Genomic DNA, 25,708 nt, shown 5'->3' on the forward strand with positions numbered 1-25,708 from the left:
TTTTTTTTGTACCAGGGATTGAACCCAGGGGTGCTGAACCACTGAGTCATATCCCCAGCCCTTTTTTGTTTTGAGACAGGTTCTCCCTGAGTTGCTTAGGGCCTCAGTAAGTTGCTGAGGATGGCCTTGAACCTGCTATCCTCCTGCCTCAGCCTCCTGAGCTGCTGGGATTACAGGTGTATGCCTCCATGCCCAGTGATAACAGAAATTTTGTATGTATTAAATTAAAATTGTATGAGATTCTTAATATAACACATTACTATGTGTATACAGTTTTTTTTTTAAATAAAAGCTGAGCTATTTCCACGTTTACATGCTAGTCCTGGATTGTTAACAACATAAACATGAACCTTCTGGATAAATGTGTCCATATGCCACTGTGATCTAGATCTGATACAAAACACAACTCATAACCTCTGAAAAACGAAGGTACATTTATTAAATGACCAGAAGAAATTCCACAGCACATAGAATGGAAATAATAATAACACAAATGTTCTAGTTTATTTTCCATTTAAAAAAATGAATCCAAGGAAATTAAGTTTTTTTTTTCAATTAAAATCTTCAAAGAGATGAAACAAGAAAAACTGATGCAAGAACTCCTTCATGTTAGAATTTGAGATACAAATATTTTCAACTTTTAACAGGGCAAGCTGATGTGTTCACATCTCAGATCCAAGCTGCCTCTTTTCTCTAGGAAACATCAGTCCTTTTTTTAAAAGCACATTTACAATGCTTTCCCATCACCCTTGCTGTGTTTTCCTAGCACCTATAGCCATAACTGGCACCTGGGGGGCCTTACATTGCTGGCAGTTTCCCTTGCATTTCTTTGGAGTCTATTCAACTGCTGTGGTTTTACTTAGAAGTCAGTGCTTTGCATATATGATTTCCTGAGACTGTTTGAATAGTCTTTCTCAGAAACTGTGCCAGTCTGGCTGCGAACAGCTCTTCTCTGAGGGGAGCTGACAGTATCCTGTGGGGTTGGCGTGCTTGGACCTGGGTTTGTAGCCATGCTCTGCTAGCTCCTTTCCCTATACCCTCTACTCTTGTCCCTGCACTAGTGACATCATTGCCCACATCTTGTCATCCCTTTAAAGAAAAGAACAAGATTTGGACTAGCCAGGAAAAAAAAATGAAAACGTTACCCAGGGGACCTATGCAAAGCTCTCATAAAAATAATTTATATTTGTTGTTTCAGCAGCTGACATGGAAATGATTTTAAGTGATAAATAAAACCAGAATGCATAATCCAAATTTCTGTAAGGTAATAATCTGTCATGAAGACAGAAGTCCCTACTTATGAACATAAGTATGAAATTTGGAAATAAAGGTAACCTTAATTTTCTTCATTTTAGTGCATTTTTAAAGATTATCATCTTAACATTGCAGTTTTGAGATAATGAGAACAAAATGTTTTTTAATGAACTATAAATGGCATGCTGTTTTGAGGTGCTAAGGTATAGAGAAGCACTGTTTTATGAAATGGCTCATGTGGGTATATATATGCTGGTGTGCTGTGCTGCTAGCAATTCCATGGTCTTCATCGGTGTACCACTAGAGAAAGAAAGAAAAAGGTCAGAATTAGGAAGTCATCTGTTTAAAAAAAAAAAAAATCAAAAGAGCTCTCATGAACATACGTGGTAGAAAACAGGGTGTTTTGATGCCTGAAATAGTTTATAAACTGAATTATGATCACAAAAACTGTCTAATTTTTCTCCAGAGCTTTCCCAAGGCATGTAGTTCTGTCCTGCAGAAGTCTCTGATCCTCTTTAACAGGTGCTGAGAAAATCTACTGTGCATTTGGCTTAACTGAATAGTACTTTAAGCAAATATAAATTCTAATTAAAATATCCAAACCCACTTTCAAGTTTGACTCAAAGGACACTTAAATCACCTGATGTAGGCATATATACTCATTAAGCCCACCTATTTTATTTGTTATCAAGTGTCAGATTTCTCTATACACTATTAAGATAAACTATATTAAATGAAAATTTAAAAGGCAACTTCCTAATATATGTCACTAAGGAACTGGTAAAAATCTGTTTCAATATTAGAACTATATGTTTAACATAAATGAAGTCGAAAGTCAAAAGTAGGGGCTGGGGTTGTGACTCAGTGATAGAGCACTTGCCTAGCATGTGTATGGCACTGGGTTTGATCCTCAGCACACATAAAAATAAACAAATAAAACAAAGGTTCATCAACATCTAAAATAAATAAATGAATGCATAAATAAATAAATAAATAAAATGGGTTATTTGCAAATACTTAGATATTACAATGGCCTTTAAAAAAATCTAACATTTATATAGAAGGAGTTTCTGACCTGAGCCAAATTTTTAAAAATTTTTCTTTATATGTTGATGAACCTTTATTTTATTCATTTATTTGTATGTGGTGGTAAGGGTCGAACCCAGTGCCTCACACATGCTAGGCAAGCACTCTACCACTGAGCCACAACTCCAGCTCCTGAGGCAAAATTTATCATCCTATTAAATAATTGGGAAGTCATTGCCAGGCAAGCATATATTTTGGAGATACAAGTTAACTCTCAAAAACTGCTGTAAGTATCATGAGTTTTGCTTTGAATAGTAGAAAAATAAAGCTCAACATCCTAGGAGAATTTGGCCAAAAAGATGCCAGTTTTTCTCTGTATTCCCATTCCTATATAGCAGGCACCATTTGAACTGAGCACAGAGAAAATCATGTATATTAGAAGAGTGAGAGAAAGAAGTCCTTTTTTCAATAGATGAGAAAGCTGCATTTTACCTAAATTATTTTATGCAATTAAATTATTGCATTTTACTCAAATTATTTAGCATAGGTATGTATGTATATCTATGTATGTATGCATATGTATTTCTTCTTAATTTGAAAATCTCTAATGCAGAAAATGAATTTGACTAAATACCTAGAAACATCCTCTGTGCAGGCGACAACAGCTCTAGCCATTTCTGACTTTGTAAAACAAGCCTCATTGTTTATTGTCTGTGGTTGTTCAACAAAAGATAACATAGCAATCACAAAATCTGAAGCATGCTGATTATTAACATCCCACTGTTGTTACAAAGGCTAGTAATACATACTAGACAGAAATGGATTTTCATATTTGAGCTGAGCTATTATCATGCTGGTTTCACTTTAGAATTACTCTGCCACACATTTACTGAGTAAGTGATTACTTTTGAATCAAAACAGGGAGAGACTGAACAATCACAGGAACAGGAGAGCAGTGTTTTGACACTCCCAGGATATGCAATATTGTGCTTCTCAACCCCACACTCTCTAATACCACTGAACATCACTCTATGTATGACTCAGGCATATCACTTCTCTGACTTTACATTGGAAAAATAAGAACTCTTTTCTGTCCCTAACTCCTGGGATGTCTTTGGGAAGAGGTATCCTCCAAAGAGAAAACTAGATCCCACCAGCCACTTTGCTCCCCTTGCACAAAGTTTTCTGTACCATTGCCTGGAAGTCCACTCCAGCATCCACTAGGGCTTTGGAGATCTGCGCTGACTGCTGAAAGTGAACGTTATCTGCAGGGAGAGAAAGGAAACACCAAGTAGCTAATAGCTTCTTCAGTTTCTGATACCAAAGGGTGGGAAAGGCACAGAAGAAAGGGACTGTTTAAAGTTCTAGGACTCAGCATCCCATTTAGCCCAAGACAAGTGAGTTGTGGAAAGCAACACTGTTTTATTGAAGTAAATGTAACAGTCTTGCCCCTCATGCTTTTGTTTTGTCAGTAGTGAAATTGCAAACCTGTCTGTGATACTAAAAAGTCTAATTAACTGAAACTCACCATCTGCTGTTCCATGAATAAGGAGGTACTCAACTTGTTTAAAATTTTCAGCTCTGCTCATGACTGTTGAATTCTGGAATTGGGAAAAAGAATGTCATTATTCAAAAAAGGATCTGCCATAAACTGATTTTTCACTTCAGTTTACAAAATAAAATGTTTTCAGCTGGGGCCCCCTTTGATACAAAATATAGCAAACCGATATTCAAGCAAATGCTGTCTTCATGCATGGCAGAATGCACAGCATGCCCTGTGCCTGGGAGACAGAACTGGAAAGGGAGGATGCTACATCTTCCCTGCACATGCAGGAAGAGGGCACCTGCCACCCAGGCTGCATGCAAACCCCCTTGAGTCCCAGATCCCAGATTGGCTGTGTCCTATGCATTAGCACAGGGCAGAGCCTCATATTAGCAATGTATGTTCCATGGGCTTCTGCTGTAGTTCAGCCAAAAAGTGTATTACCATGGCAACAGTGTGTCACATGGTGCCATACATGCTACATTTCAAAGAGCCTGTACATAGCATTTGCGACTAAACATACTCTGCAATATGTCATGTGAACTTTGGTCCACATTGCTAGGTTCTGAATGAAAAGCAAACATTACCTCTTTCGGAACAGATGTTTAAAACCTAGACAAATGTACCATATGGGAGGGGAAAAGGGTGAAAAAGATCAAGAATGGCCTTGGAAAATCAGTGGGTTGTTGTTGTCTGCTTCATTCTTTATAATGCAGGAAATGCTGCTATTAGTTCAAGTCATATCTAAGTCAGCTAGGGAAATAGGACCAAAAAAAAAAAAAAAAAGGAAGATCAGCTTTTTGAAGATGGTTTCATGACTTGAGTCAGTTAGGGCTTCTAGAATGAAGAGGTTTTTGATGAAAAACTCTTTGAAAGTAGAGAACTGGCCATCTGGTTCTATTCTGGGGCTATTTACAAAGTGGAGATGAAGATTAAAATAGCAGACAGAGGTAGGGAGCGGGGAGCCAGAGTCCACTTTGGTTGTCCTGTGATGGGATGGATAAGGGAAGAGAGAGAGAGGGTTTAAAATCAGCCAGCAAGTCTTGCATCACTTTGATGATACTTTATAAGAACCAAAGTTTATATTTTTGTAGCTAATACCAGCTTAATATTATTGACTGGAGTGCTGGTGGTCAAGCAGGAAAGGGATGGGGGTGAAGTCAGAGTGTTTGTATTCTAGTCTCAGCTTCAAATCAGAGAGGTGTGCAACTGCGCTTTGAGCCTTGATTTCTGTAAAATGGAAATAAGAATAACTCCTCTTACTCCCTCATGGAAATAAGGAATTAAGAGGCATAGTAAAATTTTTTTTTTTTTTAGGTTAAATTGCTGATGCTAATGTGAGAATCGTGTGACACAGTGTTTCTGGTAAAAGACATTCTGTCTACAACTTTCAGAGCAGAGTTACCCAAACTGTGTCAAGATCATCCTGTCCTGGTTAGCTCAGAGCAAATGCCCTTCCACTTCTGTGCAGGCTAGTCCCCACTTGTCCTGAACATATTCCATTTCTGACTCAAATTGAGAATGTATTCACAAACTTCTAGAACAAATACCTGGAACTAATTAAAAGGTACACCTTAAATTTACCTTACTTCTAAGAAACTTTTCACTTGGTGAGATGTCCCATATAAATCTGTCCACGTATAAATCCATCCATCCACTTATCCATCATTTGTTCACTCATTTATCCACTCATTCTTTCATCTATTCAATCAACATTTACTTATATTCCACTAAACTAAAAAATCTGCAATAGAAGGAATTTGTCTATATCACTAATTACTTTATTCCTTGCGTCTAACAATTGCTAAATATTTATCAATTAAATAATTAAACAAAATTAATATGAACTTGTCCACTTTGTTTTGCAGTCAGTGGGAACAGCCAATTTAGGCAGAGTAAATTATTCTCATTTTTAAATTCAGTGAGATAGCCATTAGTAGTAATAGGTATTGTCCACTGAGCATTTACTCTGTGCTTGTCACTGTGCTAAGCTTTACAAAGGAGTTAGAAAGCACTGTTATATTGAATCCTCACAACACCTGTGTGAAACAGATTCCTATCAACCCTGTTTTTATAGGTGGAGACACTGAAATTCAAAAGGTAAGTAACTTGCATCAGAATACATATATGGGAACTGTCAGAACTGGACAAAGTCTGATAGCAAAACCCCCTTTACTTTCTGTGTTGCACTTCATCACTTCTAAAATTCCAAGCTGCTTATGATTTGTCTCCCAGTAAAGGAACAGTGTGAAATAAAATGTTAATTAACTGTCCTGGAACTTGAAGTACATAATAATAGTGGATACCCTGGCTCATGAAACACCATGCCTTCTTGCATTAAAATAATTGGAAGAGAGTCTGGTCTACACAGCTGAGATTTGGGAGGCAAATTTTCTGACTATGAAGGTGATATATAACCTAATGTAGCAATAAAACTGAGCAATTTTTTGCCCTTCCAGGAGGAAATGGTCAAAATAAACCTCCCTAAGAGACACTGTAGCACACCTTTCAAAGTTGGAAACAGAGGGGCTGAGTCCTGCATCTTAGCAGTGGACATTAGTATGTGGAGTTGCTGGACCAGGTGTCCTTTTTGTGTCCTCTGCAGTGATCTTTTCGGCTAGTCACACTCTCAGCCCATGCAAACTTCTTCCCACCTTCTTTCTCCCCAAGTTAAATCTAGCTGTTGCTCACAGAAGATAGTCAACCTCAACACTGAGACATGACCCAGATATACACTGTGTCACCTCACCTCACCTCCAGCAGCCTCACGGGCTTGCCTTGCTTGGCAGCATGAACAGCAAAAGCTGCTCCTACAACCTCCCTGTGCCATGAAACTGAGAAATGTCATTGAAACATAGAGTAATAGTTAGGAGACATATAAATACGCAGGACACTTAGCAAGGAATGTGATAACTACTGGAGTTTGGACCAAAACAGTTTCTGGCTGCCTTTTTTTTTTTTCTTAAATGGAGTGAATACAGGCTGAAAGAAGACAATTTTTATAAACAAGTGAAACCCTGAGCCTAAGATAAATGTTGTGATGTACACACTGTAGCTGTGATGAACTAGACATGGTGAGAAATGCAACATACTGAGAAAAAGACGAAAACTGTGATAAAAGTGTCATGATGCAAATTGTTTTACATTAACAATATTACACTACAAAGAAAGAAAGACAAATACTTTAATGCAGCAGGAGAAAAATAAAACAAAAGCTTCCCCTGCAACTGCAAGATAAGTGTGCCATTTCAAATGCACATTTCCCCTGCTCACTGGGAGAAGCCTCCAGAGGGACCTTTGAGAGGCAGATAGGCAGCCGGGAGGTGCACACACACAAGCTTTCAGGCTGCAGAGAATATTTTTTTCCTCCCACAAAAATGCAGCTATGTCACTTTGCCTCTGGAACCACTGATCGATCCTTCCCTACTGGACTGTATATTCTGGCTTCTCAGTTAAGACTCCACTGTCCATTGAATGGCACATGTTAAGCTGTGAAGGTAACACACAAAGCCCGTGAAAGAATCGGATGTGTTCATTTAGGTATGATTAATGATCATGAAAAATTAATGGTGCTATTTTAACCCACCCAAGTAGAATGATCCCCTTTGCCTATCCATGGAAACAAAAATAAAAAAGGAAATGGATGACTAAGTTAGAAGCCGAATAGTCTATCACCAACTACTAAAAAGGAAGCTCAGAGTGATAAATGGGCAAGGATGCAATGGTGGTGCAGTTGGCGTTCTCCTGAGGCTAGAAACTTCCGGAGAGCCCCGCTGCCAGCAACAGTCTGGCAAAGAGAAGTGGGAAGGATTGGTCCAGTGGCAGTGCCGATTCCACAGCATCTCTGTGAGGAGCTTTTCCTTCAATCCCCCAGAAGAACCATCTGTAGCTTCTTGTTGGATCATGCTGGTTCCTCAGTTACCTTCCAACAAATAAATCTTTGTATTTTTGAAATAAAAGAAAGAGCTGATGAAAGTAGGGAAGCACCATGAGAAATAGAAGGTCTAATAAATTGTGAGCTGCTCCTCGTGCCATCTAGAACCGTGATGACACATGGCTTCCCGAGGACAGGAATGGTAGCAGCTGCCACGCTTTGAAAGCTGCTTCATGGCAGGCATGGGGGTCTCAGGTAATCATTTTCAAAGCCCTGTGAGGTAGGTCTAATAATTCCCTTTATCCAGATGAAGAAACTCAGGTGCAGAGAACTCCTCAGGTTCACACCATGGGTAAGTTGAGGAAACAGAAGTCGGGTACAGATCTTTCTAACTCCAAAGTCCACATCCCTGATATTCATATTCTATTGTCATTTCACATCATGGCCAAAAAGCTCATTGCCATTCCTAGGCTCTTGTCACTGGGTTTAATGAACGACAACATCCTCCAGTTCAGGAAGACATTACCTTGGATTTACTGGTTTGCTCTATGAATTCTTCTAACTTGCAATCAATGCCACATAAATAATATTAAATGATACCATTTGGGAAGCATCATTAATGCCACAGCAGAGACCACAGAAAACATTTACGAAAAAGTGAATTCAACCCACTATATCAGATGTTTTACTTGTTTACATCTATCAAACAACTGCACCCATGAGATGCCAAGGAAAGAGCTCCCATCAACCCCAGACAGGGGGCTCTACCTCAGGCCTCACAAGCAACACTGGCTTCTTTAAAGATCACACAGCAGTCAACATTTTATCAGCACTCCACAAACAAGTTAAGGTTTGGCTTAAATCTGAAGGTCTCTCTCCCTTTGGCATATTCTGGGATAATAGAACAAATGTCAAATCAGTACAAGATGGCATATTTACAAAATTGCACCCTGTTTTGCATAACCTAACGATGCAGCAGTTCTTAAGGATTGAACATTTCAAATCTGCTAGCAGAAGACTGCCAAATCTATGACTGTTTCATACACTTGCCAAAAGCCTATCAAATTTTGAGCAAAATGCAAAATAAATCTCCTCTACAAGTTAAATCAGTCCCTTCTGTGTGTTCCAGGCTGCCCTCTTCTCTTGGCAACAAGGCTCAGGACTTGGGCCCCATTTCTCTTGCCCTTGATCTTGCACTTCTCTCTCAGAGTACTCACAAACCCATTTCCTCCCTGGTTTTATGTCCTGCATTTTTGGTCACCATTTGGCCTGCTCTTCCCTCAGCCCTTCTTCTGTGTCCCTGGAAAACCACTCCACCTCTTACTCACCTGTCTACTTCCTTGCTCGGCCTCTCCCCTCTGCAGAATCTGCTGACAGCCTCTCTCCGCCCTCCTCCATCTTTCTCTACTGGATTCAGATGATGCCATCTCCCTTTTCTAATCCTCTGTATCTATATGTTACTTAACATTTTTTTGTGTGTGTGCCTTAGTTTCTGTACCAGTAAAATGGAGATAATTAGAATACTTAGAGGATTTAGGGGAGAGTTGAAACCGATTATCCACATAAAGAGCATAGAATAGTGTCTGGCCATAGAAGCACTTTATAAATGAATTAAAAGAATGAATGAAGTGATTGGAACCGGATGCCCTCTGTTGGAGAGGAGGTAAAGTGAAACCATAACTTCTTGGTTACTCCCCTGTCCCTCCCTGCATGCTCCTGACATACAGAATTATATATGAAATTCCTGGGCCTCCGCAGTCACAATTGTGTTTTTCACATACGTTGGCTACTTTGTCATATTCAAGCTCATGTTTTATTATCTACTTTTATTTCATCTCCCCTAAGTCTTGGCTTTTCTTTACCTACAAGAGATAAACTGAACCCTAAATGGGTGAATGTTAATATCTTTTGCAGGTTTGGCTAATGACTGTGATGATTAGCCATCTAAGACAGCACTCACCAGTGCTACTCAGGATCTCACTCCTAGAGGTGGCTGAGCCCGCTGTTTGGTAGTGAGTTGCCTCCCTTGAATCCTTTGCTAGGATCTGTCACACTTTCTGTCTGTTTTGGACTGAGACTGATCGCACAAACATGTCCACAGATCTACACTACTCATTAGTTCAGATTTGTCACCCTTCTGCTTTGGCTGACAATTTAGAGCCTCTGGGACCAGCTCCTTGGAGCTTTAGGGAGATGAAGTTCTTTCTTCTTTGAGCTCTTTGTATCCTTTAAAAGGGATCCCAAAGAGTCTTATAGACTCTCTATTATGCCACTACGTTGGATCTAAGCCTTAGTCCTGGGGTCCCCTATCTATATTGCAGCTTTGAAAGAATGGGAAAGGGTTCTCCCTGTGGTTGAACTAAGCCCCAGTTGAATGCTTAGCAGTTGAAGTGCAGGGCAGCCTCCAATGGGTGCCGGCTCACAGCCTCACACAGCTTCTCTGCCTGCTGCATTCAGCCTTATGAAGGGTTCCTCAGAATTCCTTTTCCTCAACAGTAAATAGGACTTTTATTTCACAAGACGTGTTCCTCTCATTGATGTAGGTTTCTCTACATTCTTCCAAATCTAGGTCATTAATGACCTCATCATGAATCTTTTCCTCATTTGAGTTTTTATTAAAGACTGCATTCTCCTTCAAAGGTTCTAATTCTGGCTGCTGTGTTGATGGTTTTTAACCCAGAACATGGATGAAGATCAAGGCCTTGCTGATTGCACCCTTTGGACATGTCTAATCATCAATATACTGAAGAGAGTCACTGCTCCAGACTAAAGGGGTCTCCTTTTCAAAACATTTCCTTCTGACCTGAAGAAATGCACAGGGTGGCAAAAGCCTCTAAGAAATTGTCCTCTTTGTCTTTTCAGGGAAGGAGGGAGGGAGAGAGCAGGAGAGAGAGAGAGAGAGAGAAGAGAGAGAGAGAGAGAGAGAGAGAGAGAGAGAGAGAGAGAGAGAGAAAGAGAGAGAGAGAGAGAGAGAGAGAGAGAGAGAGAGACAACCTGGGAAAGAAAAGTAAAAGATGGGGTCCAGAGGGGCAGCTGGGGCCTTGGAGGAAAATAGAATCTCTGAATGTATTCTTGCCAGAGACAAAAGCACAGGCTCATTTAAAAAACAAAGGAGGGCAGCTTTATTCTAAAGCCTGCTGTGCACCAAAAATAGGAACTTAGATTCAGTTCCTCCACATAGATTCAGTTCTCCACATTCAGAGGAAGCAACTTACCACGGTGGAGACAATTCCGCTAATGCGTTTGCCTCACTTTCTCCTGCCCACCTTAACTATCACCCTCCCAGATAATTCCTCTGAGTAACACATTGGGAACCTTTAGCTCCCTGGTACTGGCAGTTTTAATGTGTCCATTGCCAGCAATAAATTTCGTGCCAAGAAAACCCGACTCCTGGCGTGGAAGGATTAAACAGTCCTCGGGTACCATCTGTGCAGTGAAGTGTAAGAGTGACTTTGTGCACCCAGTGTGCGTGTGTTGCCATTGGCAGTAGGAAGTGACTTCTATTTACATGACTACCTCATGCAGTGAACACCTAAGGGGAGAGATGAAAATGGCCACCACCATGGGGGGTAGGTGGAGGGAGAGGGGGGTTGGAGTGGGAAAGAGAGCCTATAGAAAAGACTGGAAAAAGATACAGATTGAAACGGCAAATGAAAAATAATTACCCTATATAATTATATAGGGAGTCTGGTTAAGAGAAAATACACTGCAGGCCTGATGTGCTTTGAGGAAGGAAGGCAGGTACCACGGAGGTACCTCCTTAGATGTCAGGGTTTAGACTTGACCCTGGGCTTCAGGGTTCAATGTCCCCTAAGAATGTGGTTCATCAAAAAAAAAAAAACTTTTTGACTTCTCATTCTAGAGTCTGGGGGCAAGACCTAGGAAGTAACCTCTGATGTTTCAGAAGATTTTAGTACTTTGGGATAATCAAATTTAAGTCTTCTGGCAATCAAACTTAAGTATTCAGATTGGGCCATTTACAAAAACAAGCTATAAAATGAGAGAAGTGATGGGAAATGAAACTTACATCACAATGTTTCCCTTCAATGAGTTTTTTATGGTGTATCAGAAAAGGTTTGGGGCTTTGTACTTTATACAGGGGAATCCAAAGAATATCATGTTGAGGAAAACCTTGAATAACCTTGCTACAGAGGGGGAAGATCCTGTACAAAATAAGGATTAAGTCAAGAGAGAATCAAGTGGGGATTAAAAGATACACAAGAAAACAACCCAGGGTTCAAAAGCAGATGCTTCTCCACTGTTCCCTAACAGATGGAGATGGAGAGCGAATGACAGTTCAGACATAAGGGGCAGAGGGCACTGTCACAAAATAGAAAGCCACAGAAATGGAGCAGTGAGCCTGCATATAAACCAGGCCACTGTAATCAGGGGGCTGACCACCTGGCCAAAGAGCGGGGACTGGATGTAGTTGTGTACACAGGAAAGGGTCACTGACGTGGAAACACAAGCTAAGGGGAAGCAAGCTGGGTTTCTGATAGAAAAGGAGCGAGGTCACAGGACAGTTGCAATGTGGTTATGAAAGGAAAGGGTGTCTGTGTAGAGGAGAAAGAGTGGAAAGAAACTGAGTATCAAGTATCAGACGGGAGCACTGACAGAAATGGGGACAACCTGGTTATGGGACTGCCTTGTAGGGAAAGATGATCTGTGTGCCTCACTTTTCTATCTTGACTGACAAATACAGATGAAAATACCCGCAGGCACCCAAACACATTTCCACCCACCCGATGGACAGACTTGCTTATTAAGTAGAAAGTAACAGGTAAAACTAGTTTGTCTATACTTTTAAAGACTTTGAGTTAATATTATTGCATTTTGATCAGATGGTCTCAGAATACACAGTAATAATGATGCCATCTTACAAAAAATGGACAAATAGTGCTCCAGGCAATGTTTCGATACCTTGAGAGTCATGCATTGAATTGTGACACAGATGAGCAGAAATGATCTCCTCAGATTGTTGTCTTTCTTTCTAATTCACTATCTCAGGAAGCCTTTTGAACATTCTTTGGAGAATGGGAGCATTAGAGATAATTTACCTTGTCATCTATAAGTTTTAGTTTCTTTTTTCTTTTCCTTTTTTTTTTTTTTTTTTTGACCAAGGAAAGTGATACATAGAATCAGGAAAATTTTGGAAAGATCCAAATGCTGGAAGTATACCTAATAGCTCATACTTGGGGTGGCATCAAGGTGGCACCAAAGAGAACACTCTGGCTTTGCTGGCATTGTCTCTGTTAGCAATGATAGCCAGTGATTGCTGCTGCCAGACCATATTTCAAATGCTATGGCTCATCTGCAGGGAAACCTGCCCACTGGCTCTGCCTTTAAGCAATCAGCCTATTGGATGCTCTTCAGTAATTTATGGTCAGGGTTTTCCAGGGTACTGCCCAACTGTATCAACCTCTCACTTGCTTTACTCAAATCTTGTGTTTTTTAAAAAAGTGTACATAACTGGCTCTGAGTAAGAAAATTATAGGCTTGTAGATATGTCTTAATTATGATGACACTATAAGAAATTTTAATATTTAGCTAAAGGTTTAAAAAGTCTTCCGGTCTCTAATGTTGAAATTGATATGTTTTCTAAACTGAAATTTTTATAATTAAAGTAATTATCTGGTGTTGCTTTGTATTTCTAAACGAATGCATATTGTGACCTATATAGCATACGATAAAGACTGTAATTATGCAGAATATAGTAGAGGAAGCTATTGGATTATCTCTAAACCACCTGTGTTATTTCTTTTTAACAAGAATTTTGTTGGAAATTAAAAAAAATTTATATTTTCCAGAATAGATACACTTAAACAGTTCTTAATCCACTTATAAATAGGTTATAAAACGTGCACAGCTCATGTATCTTACCCTGTAATGGTCAAGGTTGTCTTCTGGAGTTGGGAGGCCCATGTAACGTTCTGTGTACACTGAGTCTGTGAGGGAAAGGAAAAAACAACTAATTCCTACAATAACAACTTTTCTTCCCATTTATTCGGTTAGTTTGTTTTCCTATATCATAACTCATGTACTGAGATATATGTGTTTATGTGTGTGTCTATATATAGTTTCCCTCAGAATTAATCCCTCCAGATTTGGCTTGTTATATAGCCAGAGACATTGATTCCCAGAAAGCCCACCTATATTCAGGCCTCTTCAGACTCATCCCTAACCCACTCACACTTAGCCCTCTGATGGAGGCAGAGGGAAAGCAAACTAAATGATATTTACTTCAATCGATAACTCACATGCAGAAAGTCAATGTGAAGTAAGACCTGCTCAAAGAGTTACCTTCAGTTTTTTGGTCATGAGACAAATCCTTTTGGAATACCCTAACAATGATCAATTACTAGTTGCTTGCTTAAATCATATATATGTTTTGACAGGTTGGTATTCACTCTAATGAATAGAAAGTGTTCAGCTATCAGTCCCATATTGGCTTAGCTGCTCTATCACAATGCAAGCTAAACATTTGGTTTTTCTCATTTTGTGGAGAGGTCTCAATTTCGTGTGATAACACTTGAGTATTATGAAACAGATTACATTAATATCTGTCTGCTCGAATGACATAAGCTCTTTTATCTATAAACATGGTGAAAAAACAGGTTGCATAATTGGTTTGGTGATTTTTGATAATTAAACATATTTCCTGCCCAATTAAAAAAATAAAATCACACATTATATGTATTTGCCCTAAGATATCAGTGAGAATTTTTTTTTCTTTTTTCTTTTTCTTTTTTTTTTTTTTTTTTTTTTTTTTGTGGCCAAATTCCAGTATGACCTTAGAAGTCTGACATAACTGTTTGGAAAGCTGCCTCCTTAAGTGACCAGATTACAGTAAATAAGTTATAAGCATGATCCATTGCCATTGTGCTATGTAGGTTAATGGCTTAAAGGTCCTCTAACTGAACAAGTATATAAATATTGATTCTGTTAATTCTTTAAATTAAATCATCAAAATTTAACATGCTAATCTTTTATGAATGGTTGACATTGTAGATTAAAAACTACACTGAAGAATATTAGTTCTACATGTATTCTTGCCATTTCTGTTAAAATAAAAAGATTTTTCTTATATTTTTAGAAATGAGTAAAACGTTTTATTATTTTGATTAAAATGAATACAGACTATATGTAATTTTATTCATTTAGAGGACACTCATGTAAAATTATAAATTTTTTTTTGTACTGGGGATTGAACCCAGGGGCATTTAACCACTGAGCCATATCCCCAGCCCTTTTTTATATTTTATTTAGAGACTAGGTCTTGCTGAGTTGCTTAGGGCCTTGTTAAGTTGTTGAGGCTGGCTTTGGATTCATGATCCTCCTGCCTCAGCCTCCTGAACTGCTGGGATTACAGGTTAAGCACCACCATGCTCAGCTGTAAAATTACAGTATTTAAAAAGCCATTTTAAAATGTAAGATCTTCATAAAATATCTTTATAAACTCTAACATTTCAATATTAATAACTTAGGTTGTGTGTTTGATAAAGGTTTATTGGGCTTTAAGAGCAAAACAATTTTTTCCCAAACAGTGGCAGACTTCATTTCTGCTTGTCTTAGAACATAATACCCCTTTATTATTTATGCTGACCAGGTTTATATTTGTGGGAAGGCCTAAAATTTTAAAATAACATTTAAAATTTATACGTAACTTTTAGAAATATGCCTTGAAATACCACTTACATATTCCTTTTATCCAATCTTGAAATAAAATTGTTCAAATTTGCACACATATAAAAACTATTGAGTTCCTCTCTATTAGGCTGGTCCATATACAGTTAATGAAGTTGTTTGTTATCATTAATACATAATTATATCATTAATACACAATACATTTTTTAAATTTTTTTCTTCTTTTTTAAAATTTTTTTATTAGTTGCTCAAAACATTACAATGATCTTGACATATCATACATTTGATTCAAATGGGGTACGTAGTCTTATTTTTCCATGTGTACAGATTGCAGGATCACATTGGTTATACAGCCACGTTTAGACATACAGCCATACTAGTGTCTGTTGTAATACATTTTAAACTCAACAGACTGTTTCTATTTTTTTATTGACCACCAGAGGTCTCCAAAAACAAGCCATCTAACATAACCAATCTCAAGGAGAAAAGCATTGTATGAAAACAATTCCATTGTATGCAGATCAAATAGTAACTATGCCCTCCAACTCTTTTAACAGAAAGATGCATTTTGTCCATTGACTTCCATTGACTGAATGAGACTTTGAAAAAGGGGTTTCCACAGGTCTGATGGTACTATCATATATCACAATGTGAAATAGTTAATGAGCATATTTATTATCAGTGATTCTATTCTTACACTACATAAATGGCTTGAGATGGGGACAAAGAGATCCAGGAAAATACTACATCTCCTCACCTCTGAGGAAGATCTAGTCTTCCATTGCCCATTATCATCTTACAGATTACCATGCCCTCTAGAATAATATTCTCTCATCGATGAAGATAATAGTTTATAATATCTTTCTCCTACTAAGTGATAGTGGGGGAAAAACCCTGGAAATTCTTGTGTCCTATTCTTCTTCTATCTAAAGCCTAGCTTTTATCTGACTTTTACCCAAAGGGAAAGAGACACACACTTTCATTATTCTGCTAATATGGGAAGTCCCAAAATAAAATAAGAAGTTAAAGAAAGGTTTATTTGAGAAATGTAGCAATGAGGCTGTTTTGCAATTTGGAAAACAGAATTTGTAGATAAGAAACTAATTGTGAAGATAATACATAATATCACTCAAGCATACATAAGAGCAGAATAAATGAGATCGTCTTATTATAGTTATCCACGAAGAACCTCTAAGATGAATCAGGCTATTATTTGCGGCAGAAACACTGAAACTCAAATTATTTGCTGTAGAGAGTGAAACTCCAAAAGGAATGATTTTGTTATGAAAAATTTAAGCTTAACAATTGCTGTTTCTTTGTACCTGACAGTAATTACATACCATAGTACTCCCACCGAGACACAGGTGCCACAGCTATTCCACACTTGAACACGCCACTTCCCGATCCCAGGACCATCGAGGTTACGTACCCTCCATATGACTAAAGAATGGAAACAGTTATTTTTATGGAGGTAAAGGAATAAGGACATATGGTAAGCGAGTCGCAGTTTCCACATTTCTCACATCTTTATATACTGTGCCTCTTTAGAGATGGAAAGCATGGTATAGGAGGCTTAAATTGGCCTTAATTGGGCAGTATCTAAAGTCTACACTTTCAGAGCCCTGGTGCCTTTTCTTGGTAAGTGTAAGGGGGAAAGCATGGGACATTTGCTGATGCTGGCAATTGGGTAGTGCCAATTAAAGAAAAAGAAAGAAATAAAAACAATAAACACAACTGACTCATGAAAAGTCTCCTTTCTTCCCTCTCTCACTCCCTCCTCCTCTCTTCCTTTTTCTCCTCTCTCTCTCTCCCTTCCTCTCTTCTCATCTCCCTCCCTCAACACAGTAACTGAAGGTGCAAGCCTAGCTCAGGAGAGACTCTAGAGGATTACTGTCAAGAGATACAAGACTTGATAGACACGATTTTCGTCTGCAAATATTTGCATACAAAAGATAAATGAACCTGCTCTGGGTTATATCCACTAAGGAATGCACACCACTTCATCCACCCAACAACTACTCACCCAGCCCCAAATTGCAATTCGCTGGCTGTCCACAAATCCCATATTTGAAAATTGTCTGAAACACAAGAAAGAAGTCTATGCATCAATTTTATACCATGTATATAGAAAACAAAGACAACTGCGCAAATGTGAGACCAGACATTTGTTATCTCTTTCAGTCTATTTGAAACTAAAATGGATCATTGCCAGCAATCAAAAACCACCTGAGACAAATGCCTGCCATGGTAACTTAAGACCCAGATGAACAAAGCTTGCTTTCATTGGAGTGGAGTCCATAAAAATTGTGTGTGTATGTGTGTGTGTGTGTGTGTGCGTGTGTGTGTATGATTCACAGAAAACAAATCTTGGCAGTTTTTTTCACAGCTTTATATAAAAATTTGCAGCCCAGATGCACTTTTCTTTACATAATTGAATTTAAATTTCTCCAGATGTTTTTCAGTTTGAGAGCGTCTGCCCCTACAATGGGGGAAGACAAGGGCATGAAGAACATCTGGGTATGGCTTAGAAATATATCTGGGCCCCCACCTGAGAACTTAAACACCATTGTCTAATAACTCTCTTCTTATGCAGGGTGTTGATTAGTTAGCTCAGCACCATTAAAAAGAAAGCAATTTTTCCTGGTGGATTAAGATGTCTTTTTGCCACTAAACTGTGTTCAGCGTTGGAATCCAAGTAAAGAAATGAGAAATATGTTTTTTTTTTTTTTGCCTCTATTCCTCAATCCTAGTCTTACATCAAAAGGAACTTTTTAAATTAAAAAATCTAGCAAATGGAACATTTGGGGCTTTTGCATGTGGCTTTGGGAGCTTTTTTGTTTTCAGTTGATGATACATATCCTAGGCTCTGAGTTATGCAACATTAGGGAACATAAAAATAGTTTTCAACTCATTTTCTGGATGTCAAACTCTCTAAACTTGAAGAACTCAGACATGCAGATGTGTTCACTGAATCATGAGTGTGCAGCTTGATAAAGCTTTCTATGGGAACATGCCCTTGAAATCGTGGCCTGTGCATGGCCACAGCCTCCAGATCATCTCCCTCCTTCTAACAGAACAAAATGAAATGTTACCCTTTTGTTGGTGAACTTGGACCTGGTTTTGTACTTCACATAAATTGGATTATGCAGGATGTACACTGGTGCCTGGCCTCACTGTCATTTAACAGGTGTATTTGTGAGATTCATCTCTGTTACTCTAGTTGTGATTAATTGCTGAAATAGTGTTCCATTGTATACTGTGTCTCATTTTTAAAAAAAACTTGAGTTGAATACTATGGAAACTCAATTCTGTAATTCTGCAATATTAGGGCTTTTGTAGGTCAGATTTGAGAGGCCCTTTATATGCCCTCTCACATATAAAGTCTGTGTGGATTGATACAAATTTATTTTTAAAATGGCAATGCCTCACTCATGAACATATTTATTGTATTTTATTTATTTAGTTAATTGTTTACCATTTTCTCTTTTTTACTTTGTTACTTTTCTTAGCATTTTTTCCCTATCCCTTTAATCATTCAAGGATCTTTCTGCATATCCTGATCCATGATTTCACAACATTATCACAAATTCCACCACTTATCAGACTTCCCCAGATATCCACACAGTTGGTTATAGAAACTCAAAGGTTATATTTCCCATTTACTAGTTGAATGTAATTGAATAAAAGAGTTGGAATAAAACTGGATTCAAATCTTTTCACCTTGACAAGTTACCTAATCTAAGAGCCTCCATTTCTTCACCTGAAATTATGGTAAGAACTCCCGCCTGCTAGGACAGTTATGCAGCTTCAGTGACAAAACCTGTGGGTAAATTGCTGCCCACATCACGTGCAGATCATGGGGTACTCATCATCCATGGTTAAAATCTCTCGTAAGCTGGATCACATCAATTCATAACCCCATAAGAGGCCAAAAATGAGATGTGATTCCTACTTAAGGAAGCCTTCATATTTGTGACCCTTATGGGTATGCTTTATACTTATCTCAAAACAGAAGAGTCACTCTCATCCAGACTCTGGAACTCCAAGGACTTCATAGATGTGACCTCCTACAATGTCAAAGCACACTGACCTCCTCTTTATCCTTGACTCTAAGGGATAGGCTTGCTCAGGTACATTTATTCCTCAGTGTGTTTGATGAATTTCAAATCTCCATTCTTAGAAGGTAGTAGCACATATGCCAACTCCCTTTCTAGCATCACATACAAAGAGATATTTAGGAAATATTTTTTTTTTTGCCTTCGTATAAATCTATAATGACATACCTTGTTCTTTTCCCAAGCATAATATCTTTACCACAAGGATGAAAGACTACAAATTTATCCCAGCACATTTTAAATTTTTACACTTTACAACCTTAAAATATAAATCGAGGGGGAAGAAGTCAGAAGTCTTTGGAATTTATCTCCTAGTCACTCACCTGGCTGCTTCAATTTGATCATCAACTTCAAATGTTCCCAGTCTTCTGTTGATTGCATGCATGATCTTATCTCCTTGGTAACCACTTCCCCTGCCGTCAAAGCTAGCTACTATGATGTTTTCTGTACTGGCAAGGTAAGTGGCCCAGTTGAGTCGGAAGACAGCATCTGCCTTTTGGCTGCAGGGGCCTGCGTAGCTGTGAAAAGACCCAAAATTCAATAAAGAGTCTCAAAGTCAAAAGTCCCCAGATCAAATCAAAAGCTTGTGTTTGTCTTCCCTGTAGAGGAGATGCATGTATCTTTCCCCATTGTGAACCTGACATCATACCAGCCACTGGTGTATCCAGAATGGTTCCTCTAAAACTTGACAACATGTCTGGAATGCCTGTGTGCTTCCTTCAAAGATGCCATTAGTTTTATCTTTGAAGACTGTTATCAAACCCAGATTTCAGAAGTCAACAATTTTAAAGTATTACACAATAATTTCTCTAATAGTGGCGATAGGGAAATTTCGTTATGAAAACCTAACAATGATGACGATAAATGCAGCTTTGACTATATCTTTCCATCTCAGCTTAAAATACTTGAAGCATTTATTTATTTCCTAGGTTGCAACTTCTGTGAGGACTATGTATATCCTATGCTTTGGAATTCCCTTCGTACTCAGCAGAGTTTCTCACTCTAGGATTTGCACATCACTGTGGAATGAATCAAGGTATGCACAAATGATATTACCTAAAAGTCCAAAGGAGAAGGAAATACTACCTTGTATTGGAAAATAGGTTATGTTATTTGGCATTTTTTCTAGTAACAAGTTTAACTCCCTCATATTTGCAACATTCACAGACTATAATCTACCCCACTCACAGCTGGGTGGACAATCTCTATTGAACACTTTTGCTGCTGTTTGTTAATTAAGAGGCAGTACCTATAGAACTTGTATCACCTTTACATGTCATCACCGCATGGTCCCCAGTCTTTTTTTTTTTTTTTTTTTTTTTGAGACAGAGTCTCATTAAGTTGCTGAGGCTGACTTTGAACTTGCAATCCTCCTGCCTCAGTGTCCCAAGCTGCTGGGATAACAGGCACATGATACCATACCCAGCCATTTTTAGTGACATGTGAAATGCCTTGGTCCTGTCAATGACGCTAAATTTGGTAGATTAAGAGTTTGCCTCTTACCCAAACTCCCAATGGTTGCCTTTGACTCTTTTAAAACTTGAAGAGTTATCTACCCCTGAGATTAGACCAAATTATTAAACAACAACAAACAGACCTTAAAAAAGAGAAGGAGGAGAGTAACTGACCAAAAATGGGTGCTAACTTGACCTTTTTGTTTTGTTCTTAACCTTTCTTAATTATTTACAGGCGTTGTCAAAGAAGAGAGAGAAACATCACTATTATATTTTAAAGGATGCTTTTAAGAATTGTAAATAGAGCCTGATATAAATCAACATCACAAATGAATTTGACTTCATTAAACCAAAATTAAGCTTAAGAAAGTCAAGCAGCACATCAGAAATTTAAAAATCCATCTTTCCTTTTGTATGTGTGCTTTATGTTCAGTTTTATGAAACTGTGAATAGAGAAACACAAAGCTATGTCTGATATTAATATCTGTGCTTTTTTTTTCTAGTGACAACAGAAATTTTTTTCCCTTGAGTTTCATTTTCTCCTCCATATGATAGACCAACAGAACTCACCACATCCGTTTGTTGTATGAATAAAGTAAGTCACAGAAAGCACCTGGCTCACAGCAGGCCCCAGCACTTTTGTTTCATTTTGTTTTTTATAAAGGAAATAATACATGCTATGATGGGAAGACTGTGGCATTAAGGGTGAGACCAGGGCACTTTTAAAGTGTATACCTAGCAGTTAATAAAAACATTTTACAATATTGTCATATTCAGAACTCACAAACATGATTCCAGAACTTTCTCTAAGACTTGAAGACTTTAGGATCATAATGAACACTCAGCTACGTCATTCCTCCTCTTTACAAAATAAAAAATTTTAAAAAAAGGAACAGACAATTCCTGTCAGTGAAATTTCAGGAACTAAAAGAGAAAGCTCAAGTCTTAAAAGACTCAAAGGCAACCAATGAGAGTTGTTTGGGTAAGTTTGGGACATCTGTTAATACCATCTCTTGCTTGTTCAAATGTATAGAGCTAACGACAAGCAAGGGAACTTGAGAATTCCTGTGGAACTCCCCTGGATTTTTGGAAGCAAATCATAAGAAAAAAAATATATGCTATTATAATAGAATAAAAGTGTCTATCTTGCCTATTAAGAAGAGAGTAGAAAATACAGGTTGGAGTCTGTGGATGCAAAATGAAGGTGAAAACAGTAATCAGTGATTTGGGGAGAAAGAAGGATTGCATTTAGCTCTGTGTTTCAGTAATCTGTACTGGGCAAAGGGAAAAAAAAGCAACAGTTAAGACTCAATTGCTCTCTCTTGAATACTTACACTTCTAATAGCAGAGGGTATTTCTTGGATTTATCAAAATGAGGAGGCAAGATCATCTGATACCAAAATTCTAAAAAAAAAAAAAATCAATTAGTGAGATAAGAACAATTATTAGTGCAAGATTTCTTTCCTTATCTCTGTCAGTGATGTCATGTCTAGAGTCTAACAATTTGCTAAATTAGAATAGAAAAAAGAAAATGAGCTGCTTGGATTCAGCATGTTTTTAAGATATAAAAACACTGTCAGGTTAAAATTCTCGTTAATAGTAAGACAATAAAGTTGTCTCTAAAGTATCTATCGAATACATTGATGCATTGTAAAATAAAAGTGCATCTTAGAATTTCTAATGTTTTGTTTTTATGATTCTGTTCTTTGGCATCTGATCTACTTATCTAGTTTGTTTATGGCTTATGTTCTAAGTTTTCCTCCAAAATGTTTTCCTCTTCTTGAATTTCCTTGAAGCTGTTTAGGATTTGTAGTTGGCCCCAACTCTATTTTAAAATTCTGATTTAATAACATTTTTATAATTCCTATTGCCATCCCAGACCGCAGAGCTGCGTTCCCATTTTCAGCTCCGTATTTCACAGAATGAAATCGGGCTTATGTGGAGCAAACTGTTGCGTACATTCTGTATGATCTCCCACGGATCTGTTTGATTCCCTGTGCTTGATTTAATGTCAGTTTGATAAGATTTGTCCTTAAATAATGAATTGGTTTCCTTTGCTTTCAGATGAAAGATGAGTTTTTCTAACAAATCTAAAAGATTAAGCGTTTTTCCAGATTTTAATGACTATTTATAGCTTTGGGAGATTTAAATTGTGGGCCAAAAATGAAAAATTCCTGATCTATGGCGCTCTTTCCTACATTTATTTTCCTTTTTGTCTTATTGCTTTGATTTTGGTTGATTTTATTTTGGTTAAGGACAAAAGAAAGATTTAGGAGTAAAATATATAAGTACATTAATCTTCAATTCTTATTTTGCTGAATGTTTGTTTTCTAATTTAATGTGTTTCTAAGAACAAAATTTGAAGTTAATTTCTATTATAATTTCAATGAAATATCAAATTATTGGCTGCCCATGATATTTGTATTTGATTGAGGCTCTGTGAGTCAGCACTCACTCATTAGAAGATGCTGAGACACAAAGGTTCCACCTTTGTGCAGAGGGATGGTCCTTTCTTTGGGGGGGAGGGTGTCTTTCTAATCTTAAAGCTCTACCTTCTCTGCTCCCTTCTCTTGAACTCCCCCTTTAGCCCTCTTTTCCTGTCAGATCCTCTTCTGTCTGAAAGCTCTACCCTGCAATCCCTATCAGTTTTCCCTTTCATGTGGCTTCCCTGATCCTAAACCCTTCAGGGATCCCCACTGTTTACCAACTGGAACAGAATGTCACATCCAGTACTCAAGGCTTCTGCACCAGGCCATGTCAGCATTGAGAAGCTCTAAGTTTATGGCTTAGAGGTTTGAAAACATCGTCATCACTTAGGAGCTTACTCTAAATGCTAGAACCTGGACAGCCAACCTGACTTGCAGGGCCAGAATGTAAATGTTAATGAGCTCCCAGGTGACTCACAAGCATGTTTTATGTGAGCATCCCTGCCCTAAGATATTCTTCAGAAGTACCTACACTCTCAAGGGCCTGTCTTGTCCTTAAAATGAAATGAGTTGAATATTTCCTATTATATCCAAAATTTATAAAAAGCATCCAGGCTAAATGAACCCAGATGGATTCTTCCCTTCCCTATAAGTTGTTAGCCCTTAGTGGAGAAATGAAAACCAACAAACAAACACAGTTTCCTACTCAAAGAAACCTACTGTTCTCAGTGAATGGGATCCAGGATTAGTCGACCAAGCCCAGTCATATAACAAATATGAGAGGGGAGGAAGGATAGAAAAAAATAAAGATTTCTCTCTTGAGACTGAATTTCAACCCTTTATAGAGAGCCCCAATTTGAAACTATAATCATCTCAGATATTTTCCATTTCTTGGTTTAAAGGAGAAACATATTAGGATAACATTAAGTTAAATGTATAGTTAATAGCTACCAGTAGAATAGTTACTAACAGGATAAAACTGAATTAGGAGTAGTGCATTTTCTCCAAACACCTTTCCTCTTGACAAAATGTATTTTATATAAAGTGCTGTTATTTTTTACGATGAAAGAATTCAAAAGTAGTAGATCTGTGTCAGAACATTTTATGGAAAATTAAACTTCTAAATTATATTTATACGATATAAAAGATATATATTCAGATTATCACAGTAGTCATATTTACTGGTGTTTCCATGAAAAGTATTATTTCAAGAGAAATTTAACTTACTTGTTTCATTCAAAATAATAAAGTCCAGCTTCTTTGAAGGCATTTGGACATCCTGCAGCATTTTATCCAAAGCTGAATTATCTTCCAGGACTCTTAGTACTGAGTAAATAAATGAAGCAACAGAAATTCATTGCAAGGTGAAGAATTTAGATTATGCAATAATGAGCAATGCAATACTCAGCAAACACAAAATGCGTGGATTGAACTGTACATACTCTGGGTCATAAACCTTTTGCTCAGGTTATTGTGAAGATACTTTAAAGCCAAGGGAAATCACACAATCCTAAGGACATGTTAGTCCTCTTCACATGTACTTTCCTACAAGCAAATGAAGGGTAAGGTATGAGAAATTACCTTGATCATTTGTACTTCTATGCAGAGTATAGAGAGGCAGACCAGGGCCTGTTAAAACAATCAGGGGAAAATATGTTTTAGATGAGAATGGCATACATGACTTTTTTTTTTTTTAAGAGAGACAGAGAGAGAGACAGAGAGAGAGAGAGAGAGAGAGAGAGAGAGAGAGAGAGAGAGAGAGAGAGAGAGAGAATTTTTTAATATTTATTTTTTAGTTTTTGGTGGACACAACATCTTTATTTTTATTTTTATGTGGTGCTGAGGATGGAATCCAGCGTCCCACACATGCCAGGTGAGCACGTTATTGCTTGAGCCACATCCCCAGCCCATACATAACTTTTTAAATCTCTTTTATTACTATTTACATTTGATATAAGACATAATAAATATCATAGTGGATAAGAAACTTAATAAATGGTGGTGGTTGTTCCTTAAAATAATTGCAAATGGGTACAAGGTGTATTACTGCAAAGGAACAGGGCTCAGTAGAATGAGATGGGAATGAACCTCTGCCCTGCTGGGCTTGGGTACGTTACCACCTCTGTGCTGTTTCCTTGTCACTGAGCTAAATGGGAGCTGCCATCCTCCCCACTCTGAATCCACTCTGAAACCTTGCTGATCACAGCAGCTCCAGACCGTGCACTCTTTGGGCAGCAGGCTAGCCGAGCTCTGGAGCCAGCCGCACCTGAAGGAGGGTGGGTCCCCCATCATGCCCACTCCTGAGGAGTCCCAGAGCCAGGAAGCACATCTGCAGTGCCTGACTTGGATAAGCGATTTCCTTCTGGCATGGA

The 25,708-nt window shown here is 38.0% G+C and overlaps 1 protein-coding gene across 1 annotated transcript in view; it reads right to left on the reverse strand.

Annotated features, from left to right (window-relative positions):
• Positions 1 to 415: 415 nt before the first annotated feature.
• The window catches only part of DPP4 (dipeptidyl peptidase 4), an 80,591-nt gene continuing 55,298 nt past the window's right edge, over positions 416 to 25,708 (reverse strand). The window contains exons 17-26 of the mRNA XM_081261690.1: positions 24,918 to 24,965; positions 24,564 to 24,662; positions 22,245 to 22,314; positions 19,780 to 19,974; positions 17,365 to 17,419; positions 16,682 to 16,781; positions 13,578 to 13,642; positions 3,809 to 3,881; positions 3,472 to 3,545; positions 416 to 1,554 (exon numbers count right to left, since the gene is read on the reverse strand). Coding sequence (XP_081117816.1) covers positions 1,453 to 1,554; positions 3,472 to 3,545; positions 3,809 to 3,881; positions 13,578 to 13,642; positions 16,682 to 16,781; positions 17,365 to 17,419; positions 19,780 to 19,974; positions 22,245 to 22,314; positions 24,564 to 24,662; positions 24,918 to 24,965 — 881 coding nt within the window. The 3' untranslated portion in view covers positions 416 to 1,452. The remainder of the gene's footprint in view (positions 1,555 to 3,471; positions 3,546 to 3,808; positions 3,882 to 13,577; positions 13,643 to 16,681; positions 16,782 to 17,364; positions 17,420 to 19,779; positions 19,975 to 22,244; positions 22,315 to 24,563; positions 24,663 to 24,917; positions 24,966 to 25,708) is intronic.

Source organism: Spermophilus citellus, assembly GCF_964194105.1.
Source record: "Spermophilus citellus genome assembly, chromosome: 11".
Taxonomy (NCBI): Eukaryota; Metazoa; Chordata; class Mammalia; order Rodentia; family Sciuridae; genus Spermophilus; species Spermophilus citellus.